General features: G+C 39.6%; 1 protein-coding gene across 2 annotated transcripts in view; it reads right to left on the bottom strand.

The window, feature by feature from the left end:
- The window catches only part of LOC126235793 (UV radiation resistance-associated protein), a 123,398-nt gene extending 107,984 nt beyond the window's left edge, over positions 1-15,414 (bottom strand). Inside the window, exons 1-2 of one of the 2 annotated variants that reach the window (XM_049944606.1) lie at positions 15,069-15,414; positions 8,362-8,482 (exon numbers count right to left, since the gene is read on the bottom strand). In XM_049944606.1, coding sequence (XP_049800563.1) covers positions 8,362-8,442 — 81 coding nt within the window. In that variant the 5' untranslated portion in view covers positions 8,443-8,482; positions 15,069-15,414. The remainder of the gene's footprint in view (positions 1-8,361; positions 8,483-15,068) is intronic. The other variant, XM_049944607.1, reaches the window with a different exon arrangement.
- Positions 15,415-19,839: the final 4,425 nt, after the last annotated feature.

Raw genomic sequence — 19,839 nt, 5'->3', positions numbered from 1 at the left:
TAGAGACAAAGAAGAGACTGCAATTCTGGAAGGTGACAGTAGTAACCATTACAGTTCCATTGGAGGAGAGTAGTACAAGAATCAATCATTGTGTCCAGTCAGTGTCCATCATCATTAATGACAGAGGGCAAGAGGAGGTGTGGTCGGGAAGAGAGCAAGTCAAGGGAAGGAAGTGGTAACTGCCACAGAGGAGGAAAGAGAAGGGGACAGAATGGAGGTATGAAGGAAGGAAGAGAAGGAAGGGACACAACAGAAGAAAAGTTAGATTTTAAAGATACCAGGCGGAGACAGTCAAATTTCTGTCAGGCCTCAGAGTAACAGACGTTCAAGAGTTTTGTTCCTGAATCTTCCTTTCCCTTTTATAGATCAGGCAGTCTGGTGAGCAATAAGAATGTGGTCTGGAACAGTTCATGCACTTGGACAGTGGAGTGCAAGGACTCCCAACATGGAGAGGGCAGTTGCAGTCACCACAAATAGGACTTGCCTCACATTGTGAAGATGTGTGACCAAATGGAGACACCAGAAGCAGTGCTTGGGAGATGGGGCACAGGGCTTCACATTGCAATGGCAAACCGTAACTTTCACTTTTCCAGAAGGGTACCCCCTCAAAATCCAGGATGAAAGTTCTGGTATCAATGCAATTATTCTTGTGACCTCTCCAGACTCACTCAATGAAATTTATACTGGCATCGTGCCAGATAAGTTCCAAGTTCCTCATCAGATTGAAGGAGCAGGTCTCAGTGGAAAATAATGCTCTGGGTCATATTTAAGGATTGGTGAGGAATAACACTCACTGGGACGTCTCTTAAGTGCTCACACACACAAAGGGATGCCAACTGACTGGCAGAAGAGGTTTTAATCATTACAGAATCTGATCACACCTAACTAAGAGAGTCAACTTCACCAAATTTATCTTTGATGTGTTCTACAAAAAATAACGATCTGGAAGCAGCGAAAGTTTCCCTGTCTGTCCTGGAACAAACCAAGCAACAGGGAAAGGGTTTCGCCCCAAGCCAGCAGGCCTGGCCCTAATCCTGGAAAGTGGTTGGGCAGGGGAAGGCCGAAAGAGCAAAAGCAGGAGCACAAAGAGTAGTGTTCCTATCGGAAGAGACGGCTGTAGAAGAGCAACCAGGAATGCAGAACTTAGCACATTTCATGTGCAGAGTGTCCACCCATTCCAATAAGGTGCTCACTCCATGGGTATCATGCAGCTGTTGCAATGGCTGCCTGGTGTGGCGGGAGTTCCAATGCCACAAAAAGATGAGCAAACTACTACTAGGTACACACAAGACGGTGACAGCTCAGGTACTAGAAATGTGATCCCTGTGCTGTCAGGAGCCTCAGCCAGATGGTTACATAACAGCCCAACCACACAGACTGGCTACCATGCTGGTGACATAGCAGGAGGGGTGCTAGACTGTGGAAGAAAGGTGTTGGGGGAAGAGGAACCCATGTAGGAGGCACTAGGGAAGGAGTTCTTCCCCAAATGGCTTACACTAAGGAAACAACCTAGAAAGGGAGGTCAAACACCAAGGGGGATCAGAAGAAACTGAAAAAAAGGGAGAGTGCAAGCATGAGACAAGATCATAAAGTAATAGCAGAAGTATGGGAACAGCTGGGTCATCATAAAGGGAAACATCTATGAAGAAGGAAGAGCAAGGAGCCAGGACAGGAGGCAGAGGAGTTAGCATGGGAAGGAGTGGATATGGCAAAGGGAGTGCAGCCTGGGAGAAACGAGAGGTTGCAATACCTCAGGGCCCCATGTGTACCACACACGTAGCCACAAAAGAGCTGTGGACTCCTTTGGGGCTTGTGGAAAAGGAGATAAGTAAAAAGACTAAGGATGTGTTAGTGGAAAGAGGGCTGTGTAGTGCTGTAATGGGAACAGGGAAGGAGCTAGATGGGCAAGGACAATGGCTAACGATGGCTGAGGTCAGGAGGGTTATGGAAATGTAGGAGAGTTCCCACCTGCGCAATTCTGAAAAGCTGGTGTTGGTCGGAATGGTACAGGTGGCACAGGCTCTGAAATTGTGGCTGAAATGAAGAACTTCGTGTTGGGAGATGTGCTCAGCAATGGGGTTGTCCAGCTGTTTCTTGGCCACAGTTTACCAGTGGCCACTCAAGCACACAGACAGCTTGTTGGTTGTCATGCCCACGTACAATGAAGTAGTCCAGTCACTAAAATCACCTATCCCATCAAAGGCGGGGCACCTGCAAAACTAGTCATATGATCTACAAGCTAAGCTGCAAGCACTGTGCTTCCTTCTACATGGGCATGACAATCAACAAGCTGTCTGTCGGCATGAATGGCCACCAACGAACTGTGGCCAAGAAATGATGGATCACCCCATTTCAGAGCACCCCTCACCCAGCACGACATTCTTCATTTTAATGACTGCTTCACAGCTTGTGCCAACTGGATCCTTCCCACCCACACCAGCTTTTCTAAACTGCACCTGTGGGAACTCTCCCTGCAATATATCCTATGTTCCAGTAACCCTCATGGCCTCAAACATTTTTAGTCATCACCCTTACCCATTCGTCCCTTTCCTTTTCCCATTCCAGCTCCACACAGCCCTCTATTCCACCAATGCACTCACAGTCTTTTTAATGTTCTCCTTTTCCACTACCCCCCCCCCTCTTCCCCCTACCTTCTGTCTAACCTCCTGACTGCACCTAGCTGCCCTACTCTGTCTCCAACTCGTCCCTGTACGCTCCCACGAGCAGCACCTTACCGCTCCTACCCCTTACCCCTACTCTGCTATCCCTCCCCCTCCCCACCCTAGCCTCCACCTTACTCCCACCACCCAGTTGTCTCTCCAATCCTGCACTGCTGCTCACAGTCTGGCTTCAGCTGCCAGAGACTGTGGTTTTGTGTGTGTGTGTGTGTGTGTGTGTGTGTGTGTGTGTGTGTGATCTAATTTTAACAAAGGTCTTTTTGGTCAAAAGGTCACTTTCCGACAGCCTTTTTGTTGTGCCTATCTGTGACTCAGCATCTCAGCTATTTGGTGAGAAGCAACTATTCTTTTCATAACTCAAAATATTATGAATACAAATATCATTCATGCAGATGGCGACACAGATTAGGAATGTACTACCGTTTATGATAACATCGCCAGCCATGTACTGTAAGCCACTGGCTGCCATAGGAAACCACCAACATCATTCATACAGGTACATTATTCAACTGTTCAGTAGTTACAATCTCCACAAAATGCATTTAGGCAAGTGTACATCCACATCCCTGTCTATATCTTTACTCCACAAGCCACTGTACAGCTAGTAGAAGATTGTACATATTGTATCAGCATAATTCCCCTCCTCAAAAAAAGGATGGGGAGCATGAAGTAATATGTTGGCACCATGAGTATACTTAATTTATGGAGCTTTTCTATAATGGTCACATCAGAAACAAGTTAGAAGAAGTAATTAGTTTTTTTCATTTATACAAGGCGCAAGAAGTCCAAAATACTGCTCTTTTGCTTGTACATTCAATAGTTACATTTACACCCTTCATTAAAACCACTATTTCCTCACTGTGGTCTATATTTTAAACTTTTTTAAAATGTTTCACAGAAAAACAAGAACATGCTTGCCCAAAATCCCCATTTCTGCAGTGGTCCCTATACTTTGTTAGTTAAAATACATGTGCTTGCATGACATTACAGTCACCATACTGGCCAATAACATAAAGGTTCAAAGCACATTGGTTGTATTATATTCTTCAATACATCCCCAGGTACATTTACACAAATTATGGTATGGTTGGTGGCACTGCTCCAGTATCTTAACTACTGTGCCAGTTGACCAGCAGCTGATACGAAGTTGGAGGTCTATTTCCAATGGTGGTGTTGGAAAAACATGAAAGTACTTTCCGAAGATTATTTTAATAACTGTCTGAACCTGAGTTGAGATGGCAAGAACAGAGCATGGCACAGTGTTAATTTGGAAGGGAGTGATGTGGTTGAGGCACTGGATTTGTATTCCATGGGTGCATTTTCTTAACTCCATCGAGTCATTTGATTTACATTGACCACATTATGACCACCTACCTAATAGGTAGGTATGGTATAGGTAGGTATGGCCACCTTTGGCATGGACACAGCAGCAACACACAGTGCCATGGAAGCAACGAGGCCTTGTTAGGTCACTGGGAGAAGTTTGCTCCACATCAGCGTACACAAGTCACCTAATTCCTGTAAATTCCGGTGGGGGACGATGAGCTCTGACACCAAGTTCAATCACATCATAGATGTGTTCAGCCAGTTTCAGATCTGGTGAGTTGAGGGGCCAGGAAATCTATTGGAACTCGCCACTGTGTTCCTTGAACCCCTCCATCACACTCCTGGTCTTGTGACATAGCGCATTATCTTGTTGAAAAATGCAACTGCCATCGAGAAACATGATCATCATGAAGGGATGTACGTGTTCTGCAATCAGTGTATGATACTCCTTGGCCATCATGGTGCCTTGCAAAAGCTCCACTGGACCCACAGATGCCCACATGAATGTTCCCCATAGCATAATGGAGCCACTGCCAGCTTGTCTCTGTCCAGCAGTATTGGTATCAAGGAGCTCTTACCCTGGAAGAAGACGGATTTGCGCATCCCATCAGCATGACAAAGAAGCTATCAGGATTCATCAGACCATGCAATGCTCTGCCACTGCGCCAACGTCCAGTGCCAATGGCCATGTGCCCATTTCAGTTGTATTTGTCAATGTTGTGATGTTTACATCATACATGGGTCATTGGCTGTGGAGGCCAATCTTTAGAAGTGTTTGCTCCACTGTGTGTTCAGACACACTTGCTCTCTGCCTAACATTAAGGTCTGATGTTAGTTCACCACAGTCTGCCAATGGTCCTGTTTTACCAGTCTGCCCAGCCAATGACATCTGACATCTGTAAATGGGGGTGGCTGCCCAGCCCCACGCCGTCTGAACGTGGATCACCTGGACAGGTTTATATCAACAATAGGTTGGTGGTCATAATGTTCTGACTGATTTCCTATAGTTGACTTGCATAACTTCAACTGAAAGTCAGATTGACTATTTCAACATGCTATGGCTGATTTGTTCTACATTTCCTGTACCTAAGTTAGCACTCAGTTTCAAATGAACTCAATGTCACCAAGATATTAAGCCTCTATCATAAGGATCACTCTACTTCTGCACATTCTCTCTAAGATACATTTCTCACTCCTTATTTGAAACTTTGACAGATTCAAACTGTATGCTGGACCACAATAATCACAACCAGCACTCACAATGTCAGTTCTTTCAGTACCTTTCTCATACTTTCCAAATCTTTCAGTACCTCTCTCATACTTTGCAAACTTCACGTAAGTTCTCTGGATTGAAACATTGTACATTTAAGGAATTCGTGGATGATTCCGAAGCCAAATACGTCAATGTTCAATACCACTCCAAAGTTCAATAGTTAAGCTGTGGATAAACTCTGAAGAGGTTCCTTACTTTGTGAGAAGAGATTGCAACATTCCTAGAGATGAGCAGAAAAGAGAATATGTACCTCTGTGATCCTCGTTGGACTGGTTAATTTGCCCAGAATCAGCAGTGTTCTTAGAGTGTACAGTTATGACAAAGAATTGTTTATGACTAATTATCTGAGAGATGATTGCACTAGAATTTTAATGCATCTTTAGCTGACATTTCTTAAACAATGTTCTGAAGGTATAATTTACTCTTTCAATTCAACTCTCAATGCCATATTTACATGTAAAAATTTTAGTGCACCTGCACTATCTTTCACACTCAAAAAAATAGTAAAAAAAACTCTATCACGTGATGTTTCATAATGAATGACACATACTAACAAATGTAAATTGCTGCCTGTTCAGTTTAACCAAGGATAATGATTTAATCCTGATTGTACGGAAAAATGTAATTACTACTACCATCAAGTTAAAATTTCTTCCAAGCAGCAACTAAATTAAGTCTTCCATGTCTTCCAGTACTGTTAAATATGGATTAACTGTCAACAACTATGAAAAGGATAGAGTGCTTTTCATCATAAAGATGACACGTTGAGTTTGTGATGAAGCAAGCTGGGATCTTTTTACTTCCTCTCTTGTTTTGCCATCTGCCTCCTTAAATTCATTTTATTTTCAGTTTTTGACTAATTATCATTAACACCTATGAGTATAATCTGCATCTTCATAAAATAGAATGGCTGGCCCTCAATCTTAAGGACTATACCACCAGATCTAATTTTGTGTATGTCATCAATTTCCTAATTTATTTTGATTATTCCTAGTTAATATATCTTGTTATAGGGTGAAATCAGTAATTGTTCCATGACTTAGATTCTATTGTTGATTTATAAACAAATATAAATTCTATACTGATTATAAATATTTGGAAGACAAACCACTAGCAGTCTTTAAGTATTTATTTGGCTCTATTCCAAAACATGTTAGCAAAGCCAGCCCTTAATTAATTCCAAAATAATTACCAGATTTGTCAAAAGTATTGTTTGTATAGCACTATCTTTTAATTTCATCATTTAAACAAATAATTCAGCCTAACCCTTGTAGTAGAAGAAACTATTAAAAAGAAGGAATTTTTCTATATATTCAGTTAATTGAATGAGTTATGTTTAATTGTAATTTCTGTAAATTAAACATCGAACAATGTATAGTTTCAGTACCTACTATTGTGAGGATATATAAAGGCCTGATATTGGTCTTGAGACAGTCAGTCCATGGCCAATTTTCAGACGAGAATCCTGTATCGGTTAGATCAACAACAATGCATCAACTTAACCGTGAAATAAGTGTAACACAAATAGGCTGTGTTAAAATAATGACAGGCTGTTCAATAGTGTCGCATGTACCATATTATTCTGCAAGAACTGTGTGGCTAGGTTTTTACTGCTCATAGATGTTCAATGGTAAGCTATTGTAGCAGTATGCTGATGTTTGTCTGCAAACTATTAATGAGGCTTATCAAAAGTTAACCAATAGTGAACTGGCCATATTAACTGTTTAATATTGGGGAGGGGGGCCTTGTGAACTTGTGAAAATAAAGAACTGTGGAACGCAACTGTCGTCACAAGTTGTAGACAGGCACAACGAAAAGACTGTTACACACTATGCTTTCAGCCAAAGCCTTCTTCAGAAAAGAAAGGAAAACACACATTTACACAAGCAGACACATTTCATGCACACATGACCGCTACCTCCGGCTGCTTTAGCCGGACCTCCAGCTATGTGTGTGTATTCCTCTCCTTTATGAAGAAGGCTTTGGCCAAAAGCTTAGTGTGTGACTGTCTTTTCATTGTGCCTGTCTCCAAATTATGTGTCATCTTTATGGTGAGTAGCTATCTATCCTTTTCATAACTGTTGATATTCCAACCTGGATTTTCCATTGCTCAGTTTCATATTTAATTGCCAGCTTTGTGTTCTTATTCCATTTATTAATTTGTCTTGCATATACAGCATAAGTCACATACCAAGTTGTTATTTTAAAAGCCTGCTCATCGGTATGAGCTGTTACTGTGTCTGCAAATGAAATAAATGTTGCAATGCCGTAACTGATGAAGCAAATTTACAATGCTAAGGTGGGCACTGTGACCACCCTTCTGTAGCTCTTTTTCTTGGGGAAGGGACGGGGTGGGGTGGGGGTAATGTAAGGGTTCAAGGCTTGCACGTAGTGGAATCTGCATACACGCACGCAAGCTTCCACTATCTTGGAATATTGATGAACTACTTGTGTCAGTAGAAGTGGACTCCTGCTGCACAGTCCCTCCACAGTGAGTTGCTGGCTGCTGTTTTAACTAGCATGGCCTGGATGTTGTGTAAGTGTCTTTTCATCTCACAAGACCCCAAAAAGTCCATAATTATCCGGTGCTAGGGTGACAGACACAGCAACGACAGGTCAATGTAGTGTCTGTGTCACTGTAAACTGTTATTAGGGAATAAACTCGTGAAGGTAGGTTACTGTGTGTTCACATAGTTCTGTACCTCACAGACCCAAAGCCTACATTTTCTAGGAACGAGCAAGTTGGTTCCCAGTCGAGGGCAACCTCCCCCCCCCCCCACTCCCCCTTCGCCCCCATATACCCTCACAAGTATATATTCATATTTAAATGTAAGATGAAGGTGTGGAAGAAATTCAAACAGATGGATGACCTACTTGGTATTTTACATAGTAATGTGTTATTGGGAAGATAAACAGTGACCATTACTTCCAGATCATGCAGATGTAATGTGTCTTTCCAACAAGTACTAGTACAGATACTCTGGTTCACAAGATACCCAACATATGATTTGTAATGAGAAGTTCATATGATCCTGAATATTGATTTCTCAAGAAATTGTCACATTAAACTTGAATCTGACACACCTGCTGAGTGACAAGAGGTATCCATTCTTTCCATCTCGGAGCTGAGCGCTGATGTGCCATCGCCTCATTCTGCTTCTGCATCTTTCAGCCCATCCCTTAACTGCGCAACTGTGCATCACACCTATAAAATTTGGAATAGGCCTACATTGTATTAAAATAAGTAAAATGACAAATATAAAAGTAAAACATTAAAAACTTACTTTTCATCACAAAAGGAAGGAAGGTCTCCATTTGGTAAGGAGACACATATGCATTGGATTATTATTTTTTCCTAGATGAGTGGAGGAATAAATAAGAAGAGAATTTTATAGTTAAAAAAGATGTCCGTCCAAATGTTGGTATATAACACTGAACCGTTAACATATGAATGGTCTTACATGAAGATTTTGCCTCCTCTTCTCCAAATGGCTCATTCATCTAGTTATATACTATCTAGAGTTTAATAGGGAATTACAACTGCAACAAATTTTGGAACTTTTAAAACTCACATGAAGCTTTGACAAAAACTAAACACATCAGAAGTGCTAAAACAATTGTAATAGTATCATTAGCTGAAATAGATGGGTAAACATGCAGTTATGTTGTCTTCTGCTTTTCCGTTGTGTGCTGCTGTGGGTGACAGTTTGTGTGAAGAATTCTGAGAAGTCGGCACACAGAATCGTGGGTGAGATGTAAGTAGTGAATGAGATCCTCATTCGTAATTTCCTATGGTCTGTAAATAAAGTTAGCTGGTATTTTGTTATATAAGGCTAGAATTTAGCCGAATGATTGATATTTTTGGCAAAATTGGTAATAACACATACAAGTCTGATATTCCAATGACCAAATTAAGTTTAATGCTACATTACACATTGGTCTACTACAGCAGTCTTATTTTTGGAGTGAGATTGCTTTCACCAATTCACAAGCAGATTATCACATTCCAACCTAACTTAGACTTCAGGTTATGCTACAGATCAGTCTATCAGCATAATCGTGCCCCCCCCCCCCCTCCCCCACACACACACACACATTCATTGGCTTTCCCAACTCACAACCAAACTGTCACATTCCAACCTAACTAAGCTCAGGTTTTGCTAGTGGTCAGCCTGTCAGCACATCTTGGTTTTACCAACAACCAAACAAATAAGAAAATCAGCCAGAAACCTTAAAATTCATAATAATAATATCTGCAAAAGTTATTCTGGTATTCTACTTATCAAAAACAAATGTAATCAATTCCTACTTGCCGAAAAAAATCATTAGAGACAGCAGTTCTCATTAGCTATTGTATACTGTCGCCAGGTTGGCTATGAGCAAACATCAACTAATAGCTAACGTTTGCACACAATGTGAGAGCAGCCATCACCATAAGTAAACTTTGGCCAATAGATGGCAATGAGCCTTTTGATCACCAGTTGACAGTCATCATACAAGTAGACACTTCGCTGTTACAGGTTTGTATCTTTTTTTCTGTTTCCCAATGCTCTACTACAACTGTGGTTTTCAAGAGACAGCCTCATGTCAAATACAGTAGCTTTGGGATCAAATAAGAGCCATCTACCACAAAACCCAATGAATCTTGACTTTCAGTACCTAGGGTACTTAATTTGAGAAATACTGAGATAAGAAGAAGTGAAGTAATGTGGAAGTAAACGGTAATATTCACAATTACAAACCATTTGCGTGCAAACACATGGAGGAGAATCAAAACTTGGTTCATTTACTGCTGAAAGTTTAGGCCCTCTTACACATAATACAGCCTACCACAGATCAAACAAAAACACTCTGCCCACAAGTTGGTAAAAAGCACAGAACACAACTATCTACAAGAATGGTAGAAGTGAGTCACAAAACAACTGCTCAGTATCACCACAATGTAGAATCTGAGAAAGTATTCTGAGCCCAAACACAGTGAGGCACCTCTAACAATATGAACTCTCATGTGACAAATGGCATGGCTTCCAAACACATCACAGTCGTGCCAAACTCACACTTGCTTTCCTCAAATGACATCCTGAAAACCATGGAAGAAGAAAATCAGTTCCTACTGTATTTCTTGACTCCTGAAAAGTATCTGATGGCATCAACTTTTATTAACAAAATGCGATCATTTAGTGTATCAAAATTTGTGACTGGACTGGTGGTTCTGGGTCTCCAACATATTGTCTTGAATGGAGAGTCACCAACTGAAGCTGAGGTGCAAAGACTGGAGGCTTGCTTTAAACATTCATACATGTAAAACTGTGCACTTCATAAAACAGAGTACCTGATGAATGCAGTATCAATGAGTCCTAACTGGAATCAGCTGATTCAGGCAAATATTGGGATGTAACAATTTGTGGGGATACAAACTGGAATAATCCCAGAGACACTGTAATAGGTAAAGTCAGTGGCAGACATTAGTTAATTTGCAGAATACTGGGAAAACACAGTCAATCTACAAAGGAGGTTCCTCGAACACTTGTGCAACCCGTCCTAGGATATTGGTCAAATTGCAGGAGCTATACCAAATAGAGCTAATGGGGGTACTGTCCGTATATAATGATGGGCAGCATTAATGGCCACAAGTTTTTTAAGTCAAAGAAATGCTGAAAAGCCTGAACTGGCAGTTGCTTGAAGATAGAGCCCCACTGTCCTGGTAAAATCTGCTTGCAAAGTTTCAAGAACTCATATTAAAGTAAGAAATTTAGGAATATACAACAGCTTCCTTTGCAGTGTCCCCCACACACATGGCAAAGACAAAATTAGACTAATTACAGTGCAAACAGAAGTATTTAAGCAGTCATTCTCCCCATGCTCCTTATGTATGTGGAACATGAAGAAAATACAATAGAATGAGAAGTCCATTCTGCAATAAATTTGCAGTGGTTTGCTGAGTGTGGTTGTAGCTTCTCAGAAACATTGCATTGTTGTTAATAGTTCATGAATCAAAATACACACAAGCATCACTAATAAATCCACAAAATAAGAAATTACTTTCTGCCAAACCATATCTTGTTATTTATTTGTTTAGATCATCCTATAAACAGCTGGGTGGTGTGAACAGTATACTATCTCAAACTGACTTACAGTTACATTCAGTAAAGTCCCGTTATGGTTAAGGTCAGCATCTGGACTTATGGCAGCTTTATTTTGGTTACCTATTGGTTGCAAATATCAGATATCAATTTAATCAGTGGTTGGTGTTATGAGAATAACTGATGGTGACATTAAGTGGACGAAAACTTTTTGACTATTATAAAGTATAGAAACAAAAAAGTTTTGTGTAGAGAAACATATAGAAGCATGTGCCTGTGAGCTTAAATTAAATAAAGGCACATTTATAATTTTAACTGTATATAGGTCCCCATCAGGAAATTTTCATCTATTTCTGAAAAATTTGGACTCCTTGTGCTATCTGTCAGACAGAGGGAAGCAAATTATTATTTGTGGGGACTTCAATGTAGATTCTCTGAAAGAGGGTAATAGGAAAAATGACCTTGAAGTATTACTCGGTTCTTTCAATTTGACACCCGTTATTGATTTTCCTACTCGGGTGGTAAAGGATAGCAGCTCACTGATAGATAACTTCTTTATAGACCAAGATAAGTTTAACCAGATAAATGCTCAGCCTGTTGAGAATGGTCTTTCTGATCATGGTGCACAGCTAGTTACAATATATGACATAGCTCCATTCAGCAATACTAAACAGTCCTCCAAAGTAGTACGTTCAGTCAACGATTTAACAATTGCAAATTTCAGGGAAAGCCTACAGCAGTTAGACTGGGATGAGGTGTACCGTGAACCTGATGCCAATTTAAAATATAATTTATTTCATGACATTTTTGTAAATGCATTTGAAAACTGCCTCCCCAAGAAAATAGTTAAATATACTCATAAGAAACCTTGTAACAAACCATGGCTTACTAAGGGTATAAAAATATTTTGTAACTGGAAAAGGGAAATGTATCTGATAGCAAGAAAGAGTAGTGACCCAGAAACTATCAAACATTATAAAAACTACTGTGTTATATTAAGAAAAGTTATTAAAAAATCCAGGATTATGTGTATCATGTCTGAAATCAGCAACTCTGATAATAAAATTAAAACAATTTGGAATATTATTAAACGAGAAACAGGTCAACCAAGAGCAGAGGAAGACAGTATTACCATCAAATTGAATGAAAACTTTACGAACAAAAAGTCAGAAGTTGAAAATATTTTTAATAATCATTTTCTAAATGTTGTGGATATAGTAGGATCCAGGTGTTCATTAGAAGATGCTAGGCTGTTAATGGAAGAGGCCATACCTATGCAATTTGATACAATTGAAATCTCACCCACTTCTCCCTCTGAAATTAGGAAAATAATAAACTTGCTTAAAAGCAAAAACTCACATGGAATTGATGGCATTTCCAGCAAAATACTAAAATCTTGTTCTCAACAGATAAGTAAGATTCTCAGCCACCTGTGTAATAGCTCTCTGGAACAGGGCATTTTCCCTGATAGACTGAAATATGCTATTGTTATACCTTTGCATAAAAAGGGGGCTAGATCTGATGTCAACAATTACCGTCCAATCTCCCTTCTAACAGCTTTATCCAAAATTTTTGAGAAAGTAATGTATTCAAGAGTAGCTTCACATATCTGTAAAAATGAAGTACTAACAAAATGTCAGTTTGGTTTCCAGAAAGGTTTTTCAACAGAAAATGCCATATATGCTTTCACCAGTCAAATTTTGAATGATATGAATAACCAAACACCACCCATTGGGATTTTTTGTGATCTCTCAAAGGCTTTTGATTGTGTAAATCATGAAATTCTGCTAGACAAGCTCAAGTATTGTGGCATGAGTGGGACAGTGCACAAATGGTTTAATTCGTACCTAACTGGAAGAGTGCAGAAAGTTGAAATAAGTAGTTCTCATAACATGCAAAGATCAGCACATTCCTCAAACTGGGGAACTATCAAGAATGGGGTTCCACAAGGGTCAGTCTTGGGTCCTTTGTTGTTCTTATTATATGTTAATGACTTGCCATTCTATATTCATGAAGAGGCAAAGTTAGTTCTCTTTGCTGATGATACAAGTATAGTAATCACACCTGACAAACAAGAATTAACTGATGAAATGTTCAATAATGTCTTTCAGAAAATTACTAAGTGGTTCCTTGTAAACGGACTCTCACTGAATTTTGATACAGTTCCGTACAGTAAATGGTATGATGCCATTAATAAATATAGACCTTAATCAGAAGCATATAGCTAAGGTAGAATATTCAAAATTTTTAGGTGTGTCCATTGATGAGAGATTAAATTGGAAGAAACACATTGATGATCTGCTGAAACGTTTGGGTTCAGCTACTTATGCAATAAGGGTCATTGCAAATTTTGGTGATAAACATCTTAGTCAATTAGCTTACTACGCCTATTTTCACTCATTGCTTTCATATGGCATCATATTTTGGGGTAATTCATCACTGAGGAATAAAGTATTTATTGCACAAAAGCGTGTAATCAGAATAATAGCTGGAGTCCACCCAAGATCATCCTGCAGACATTTATTTAAGGATCTAGGGATATTCACAGTAGCTTCTCAGTATATATACTCTCTTATGAAATTTGTTATTAACAACCAAACCCAATTCAAAAGTAACAGCAGTGTGCATAACTGCAATACTAGGAGAAAGGGTGATCTTCACTATTCAAGATTAAATCTAACTTTGGCACAGAAAGGGGTGAATTATACTGGCACTAAAGTCTTTGGTCACTTACCAAATAGTATCAAAAGTCTGACAGATAACCAATAAGTATTTAAGAAGAAATTAAAAGAATTTCTGAATGACAACTCCTTCTACTCCATAGAGGAATTTTTAGATATAAATTAAGAAAAAAAAACAAAAATATTAAAAAAATAAAAAATAAAGAAAAACAAAAAACACAAAAAAATAAAGTTGTTATATTAACTTAAGTATGCTGTTAAATTAACCTAATTATGTCATGTATTGGAAAATTCGACTCGTTCCACATCATTACGAAATATCGTATTCATGATCCATGGAACTTGTATTAATCTAATCTAATCTAACTTCCTGTTACCTCATAAACTAAACTGCATTTTTAGAAATCTAAACTGCAATAGCCAATGTCTACTCTGTTGTCTACTACATCCTTTTCCACTTACAGAATCGGCCAAAAAAACCAAATGAGATAAAATACCAAAGGTGGGTAAATAAATATGAAAAATGGTACTTTTTTCATGCAAATACAGTAAGCAGTCGTTAGTAAAATTTCAGCTGTTCTGGGCAGCAATTACGTAAGTTGGAATTGGAGAATTAGTAGTTTGGACGTACAGCACAAAATATCGTAATAATGATTTCCTTTCCTCCCCTGCCCCCCCCCCCACACCGTCCCCCTCAAATGGTTGATATTTTATAGAATAAAGCCCGACGCGCAGTACAAAGTATGGAGTCCTTCCTTTTCAATGCTGGGCAACGAATATATCATCATCATAATCGTTTACTTACTTTTTGATATTCCCGTATCTCATACAACCACTGCGGTATTCAAATTGGGTGCACTAAACAGCGAACTTAAGTATTTTCAGCAGATCAAAAAATAAATATAGTGGTAGCGTTAGTCACCTTTTACCACAATACACGAATTGTCAGTGTCGGTACTGACTGATATGTGAGAAAATGAAAACACTAAATACGAAGTAGCAGGAAACTACATAATATCGTTCTTACCAAATAGTAAATAAACAAATTTCAGTTGTCATTACAGGGTAGTTATGCATCTCCGCACACTGCAGCGCCATCGAGACCTTCACACATCAAACTACTTGGCTGTCACAAATGCAGACATATCAACCACCCAATCGCTAGCCACAGCAAGTGTTTGTCACGTGAGGACGAGCGTTAATGTATATAAGGCCATAAGTCCTAAAATCAGTTACTATTTCAAGTTGTTGATACGTCATAAAACTCTCGCAACGGAAAAATCACCATTCATATATGGCAATCACACATTTTCGTGTTTTGACAACTACAGGTTAGCAGAAAACTTAAAATCACAACATTCACAGATGTTACACAGCTACCAACCAACTACCAAAGATAAACGTAATCATTCGTAAGTTTCAACGATAACAATTTTTACGTATAATTAGTATATTTTCCAGTTATTTGACCCGTTCTTTCTTGCATCGTAATATCATAATGAGAGAAATCATTAGGAAAATCTGTCAGGTAGTTTATACATTACTAAAGTGCTATACTTAAAGAAATACCAACCAATGGTGCTTCTACCTAGCAGAAATGTTCTACAAAGACGTTGTCTGCCGACGGTCACTAAGAAATTTTTAGAAAGATTTGAAACGATGATATGTAAATACTTTAGGAATAAAGTACACCACTCACCAAAAAGCAGAAGCATTGAGTTGTCAACAGGCACACACAATAGAAAGAAAACTTGGTAGCTTTCAGAGCTATACTTTGACGAGCTCGAGAAAATTGAATACACACATACACACGCCTTTGCGCCTGCATGTTGCCAGTTAGACCGACACCACCAACGTTATTTTTCGGCAGGTGGACTGGGAGCTGTGGGGGTAGTGTCGGGCGGGGCAAGTAGAGCGAAATGGAAGCAGGAGGCAGGGATAGGGATTGGAGGTGGGTGGCTAGCAACTCGGAGGGAGGCGGCCGGTTTGGTAGTTATGAATGCAGGAGGAAGGGGTGGCAGGTATATAGGCTGGCACAATCGTAGCAGCCAATGGGAAGCAGCACTTGCTGAAGTAGATATGATGACATGAATTGGGGGGGGGGGTGACAGGAAATAGGAAGGGGAAACTGATGGGTGGAGCATGCGATGACATTAGGTTACCTAAGATTGTGACCACGACAATTACAGGAGTGGAAGATTTGTTGCAAGGACGACTCCCATCAGTGCAGTTCAGAGGAGCTGGTAGTGCAGGGAAGGATCCAGATGGCTCAGCCTTTGAAGCAACCACTGAAACTGAGTGTGTTGTGCTCAGCTGCACGTTGTGCAATCAGGTGGACAATTTTACTCTTGACAACAGTTTTCTGGTAGCCATTCATCTTCGTGGACACGTGGTTGGTAGTCATACCAATATAAAAAAACTGTGCAATGATTTAACAGAACTGCTATATGACTTGGCTACTTTCACAGGTAGCCTGACCTCATGAGGTAGGATAAGCCTGTGACAGGACTGGGAGTAGGAAGTGCTAGGTGGGTGGATTGGGCAGGTCTTGCAACTTGGTTTTCGCAGGGATATGATCCCTGTGACAACTGGTTGGGAATGGTGATGGGCTAGGAGTTCTGCAGGTCGGGTGGGCGATGGAATACCCTCATTTGAGAGCAGAATGAGAGATAATCAAAGCCCTGGCGAAGGATACGATTCAGTTGTTCTAGTCCAAGGTGATATTAGGTGACGATGGGGTGCCACTTTGTAGCTGGTTTTTTTTGGGTGGTGGTAGGACTGGGATGAGTGCTTGTGAAGGGCTCTGCAAGACCTTCAGTATGCTAAGCAATGAGGGTTCTTGTCACTGCAGATACATCGTCTAAGGTAGCTAGGCTCCTGTAGTGCCCAGGGCCTCAATCTCAGGTAACCCACTGTATCTGCACCCTCCACCCACAAAGCATAGAAGTAAATAGAGGAGCCTTTTCATGGCGAAGCACCAGATGGCGTATGCCCACGCTCCCCACCTCTTGGGTGTCTACTGCGCTTACTACAGCTCCAATCTGGCTGCTGTTAGTTTTCAAGTTAACGATAACCTATCATTGTAGAGTATCTGACAGCAGAAAGCGGAACTAAACTCAATTAACATACAGATTGATCCAAAGGCATCAGACAATACTCAACAGTACATGATTGACACTCATGGCTTGACAATTAACTGTGACGTTGTAGTCATAGTGTGCTACTACTTCTGTGTATTCTTAACGTCTGCTGAAATGGATAATCTTTGTGCAAATATACAATATCGAAGAGTATGCTTGGATGGAAAAGTGTTGATAAATAACTCAGTTCACTTCTTTCGAGAAGAAAAACAGAAAGATAAGCTTCATGTTAAAAATGTAAAAATAGGACTTTTCTGTTTGAGAGAGAGGGAATTGTAGCGAGGTGTGCACTCTTTCTTAGAACAATCAGAGAAAACGAGAAAGGTGCAAAGAAACCAACAACTGTGATCAGAAGCCCAGTGCCAGTTATTAGATCGTAAAACAATAGTTTTTTTAAAAAATTTCTTACACTTCTCTCATGAAGAATGTATCAATAGTAAATGTATTACAATGTTCTTCAGTTATCAAAAAGTAAGAAATGTTTTTTTTAATTCCTATACTTTCCTGTAGAAGAACATATTAAAAGCGAAAGTATCGTTATCTCCTATACACACAATCGCATTGTTCGAAAGCAAACAAGCTTTATTTTCTTGTCGTCTATTTCAGATGTTTTTCTGTAGACACGTGTTAACAGAATGTACGTTTGTTTTACTTGCTGCGCATATATCAAGTACAGTTCTGGAACCATGTTATGGTTATACTGCTCTTCCATCATTTGAAACAACCAGTAACGGGGCATGTAAACAGTTGCAGCGAGCTCAGCTAAAACGGCAATTGTAAGGTACACAATTCAGACATTAATGAGCGAAAATATAAAATAATATACATTCTGAGCAAATAACACTGGTAATATAGGTAACATTGTTTCCGAAAACCAGGTAGCATAGACTGAAAAAACATACAGTCAGCTTCATGAGTTGGGTTTTTCTTTCATTTCCAGATTCGGTTTGTACCGGCAGTATATGAAGACAAGGAAGACAAAGCAGCTCTGCACTTGACATAGGAGGCAGCAATAGCCAAGCGAATGGCATGCAGCTGCCAAAGTCATCATGGAGAATATGCAGTGCATCTCCCATATTTTCTCGAGTATTGAAAGAGACAGGACTCTCCTTCCACTGTTAAAAATAATTTCGATATGTTAGGTATATTTCGTATGCAGTAACGGTTGGCATAAAGTGAACCAAATGTAAACAGGCCAGCAAGTACATTTTTCACTGAAATCTTTCCAAAATTAGCACAATGTTGTACTTTACCACAAAGTATCACAACAACTATGGACCATAATGAAAAGTACAAAAGCTCGTCGTTAAGCTGCAATACATAGCTATAAGATCCAGAAAAGTAGTAGTTTCCTCGAAATCGAATGAGAAAGACTGCATAGTGAAGAACACATATGAATCTCAAAACAGTGGTATTCATTTTTTTATGCGAAAAGTAAAATTTTACTAAGAAGCTAACTACACTGATGGCTGTAGCTTTGCTTCATCTACATAAAACAATTTTTCGAAGCAAATCAGATGACTTTAAATTTCACTTGTTGGTACCCAGAATGAGGGGGAAGCTTGACACACCTCATGTGGCTCAAACGCCATTCTATTTAATTCTATGCACTTTGCCTCCACCCACCAGTTTCCCCTTCTTCAATCCTGTTACCCCCTTCCAATTCCTATTCCCATATTGTCTTCTGTGTGTGTCGTTTCTCATCAGCCACTACAATCATGTCAGCCCATATACCTGCCACCCCTTCCTTCCACATTCATAACCTGCACACAAGCTGCCACCCTCTGAGCTGTTAGCTACCTACTGCCAGAACCTCTCGCTGCCTTCTGCCTCCCTCTCTCTCTCTCTCTCTCTCTCTCTACTCACCTCATCTGACACGGTCCCCAATCACAACAAGCCCACCTGCTGAAAAATAACAGAGGCACTGTCAGCTGTACTGTGCCATCCTGCACTGTCTAATGTGTGAAATTTATTAGTTCGACTTCCATTTGTATGTTTTAATGTTATACCGTACTTTGCTGTTAATAAGAGTATTATCAAACAGTAATTACACTCCAAGAAGACACTGCAATAAGATGCAACAAGTGCACCAGAAAAAAATAATATTTTAATAAAGAATGAGCTCAAGGGCACAGATTCCTGCACATAGTACAATAATTTGTAGTTTCTGATGTGAATTAGCTAAGGATTCTTAGTCTATTGTTTCTCGATATTCTTTTTGTTAGAATTGCACTTACAGAATTTGTTACAGTTATTAATGTTCAATAGACCTGTCACTACACAATCAAACACACCACTGCTACATGAATGGTTTTAAATTCTCAGGAATGACGTCTACTCGATGAATGAGTAATCCAGGTAAAAATCACTGTAACATCTACCAGTTATTAGTAATTCATTGAAAAATCTACAACAGTTTTTATCACTTGAAAATTCGTGTGAAAACTACTAAGATGAATCTACTTCATATCAGAGTAGCTGAATGAGTTTGGTTTACCCACTTTGTAAGTCATTAATCTCTGTTATTAATATACAAAGAACTTGAAGTTACTCTTCTATTTACTGTATACCTTGTTAAAACAAATGTCACCTTGTAGTAAATTTATTATTTTTCGTAATGTAATATTAGGTAGCACGAATATTTCATATAGATGCCCA

Source organism: Schistocerca nitens, chromosome 2 (genome assembly GCF_023898315.1).
Source record: "Schistocerca nitens isolate TAMUIC-IGC-003100 chromosome 2, iqSchNite1.1, whole genome shotgun sequence".
Classification (NCBI taxonomy): Eukaryota; Metazoa; Arthropoda; class Insecta; order Orthoptera; family Acrididae; genus Schistocerca; species Schistocerca nitens.
Note: the sequence above shows the minus strand (reverse complement) of the source record. Positions and strands in the feature narration are given on the sequence as shown.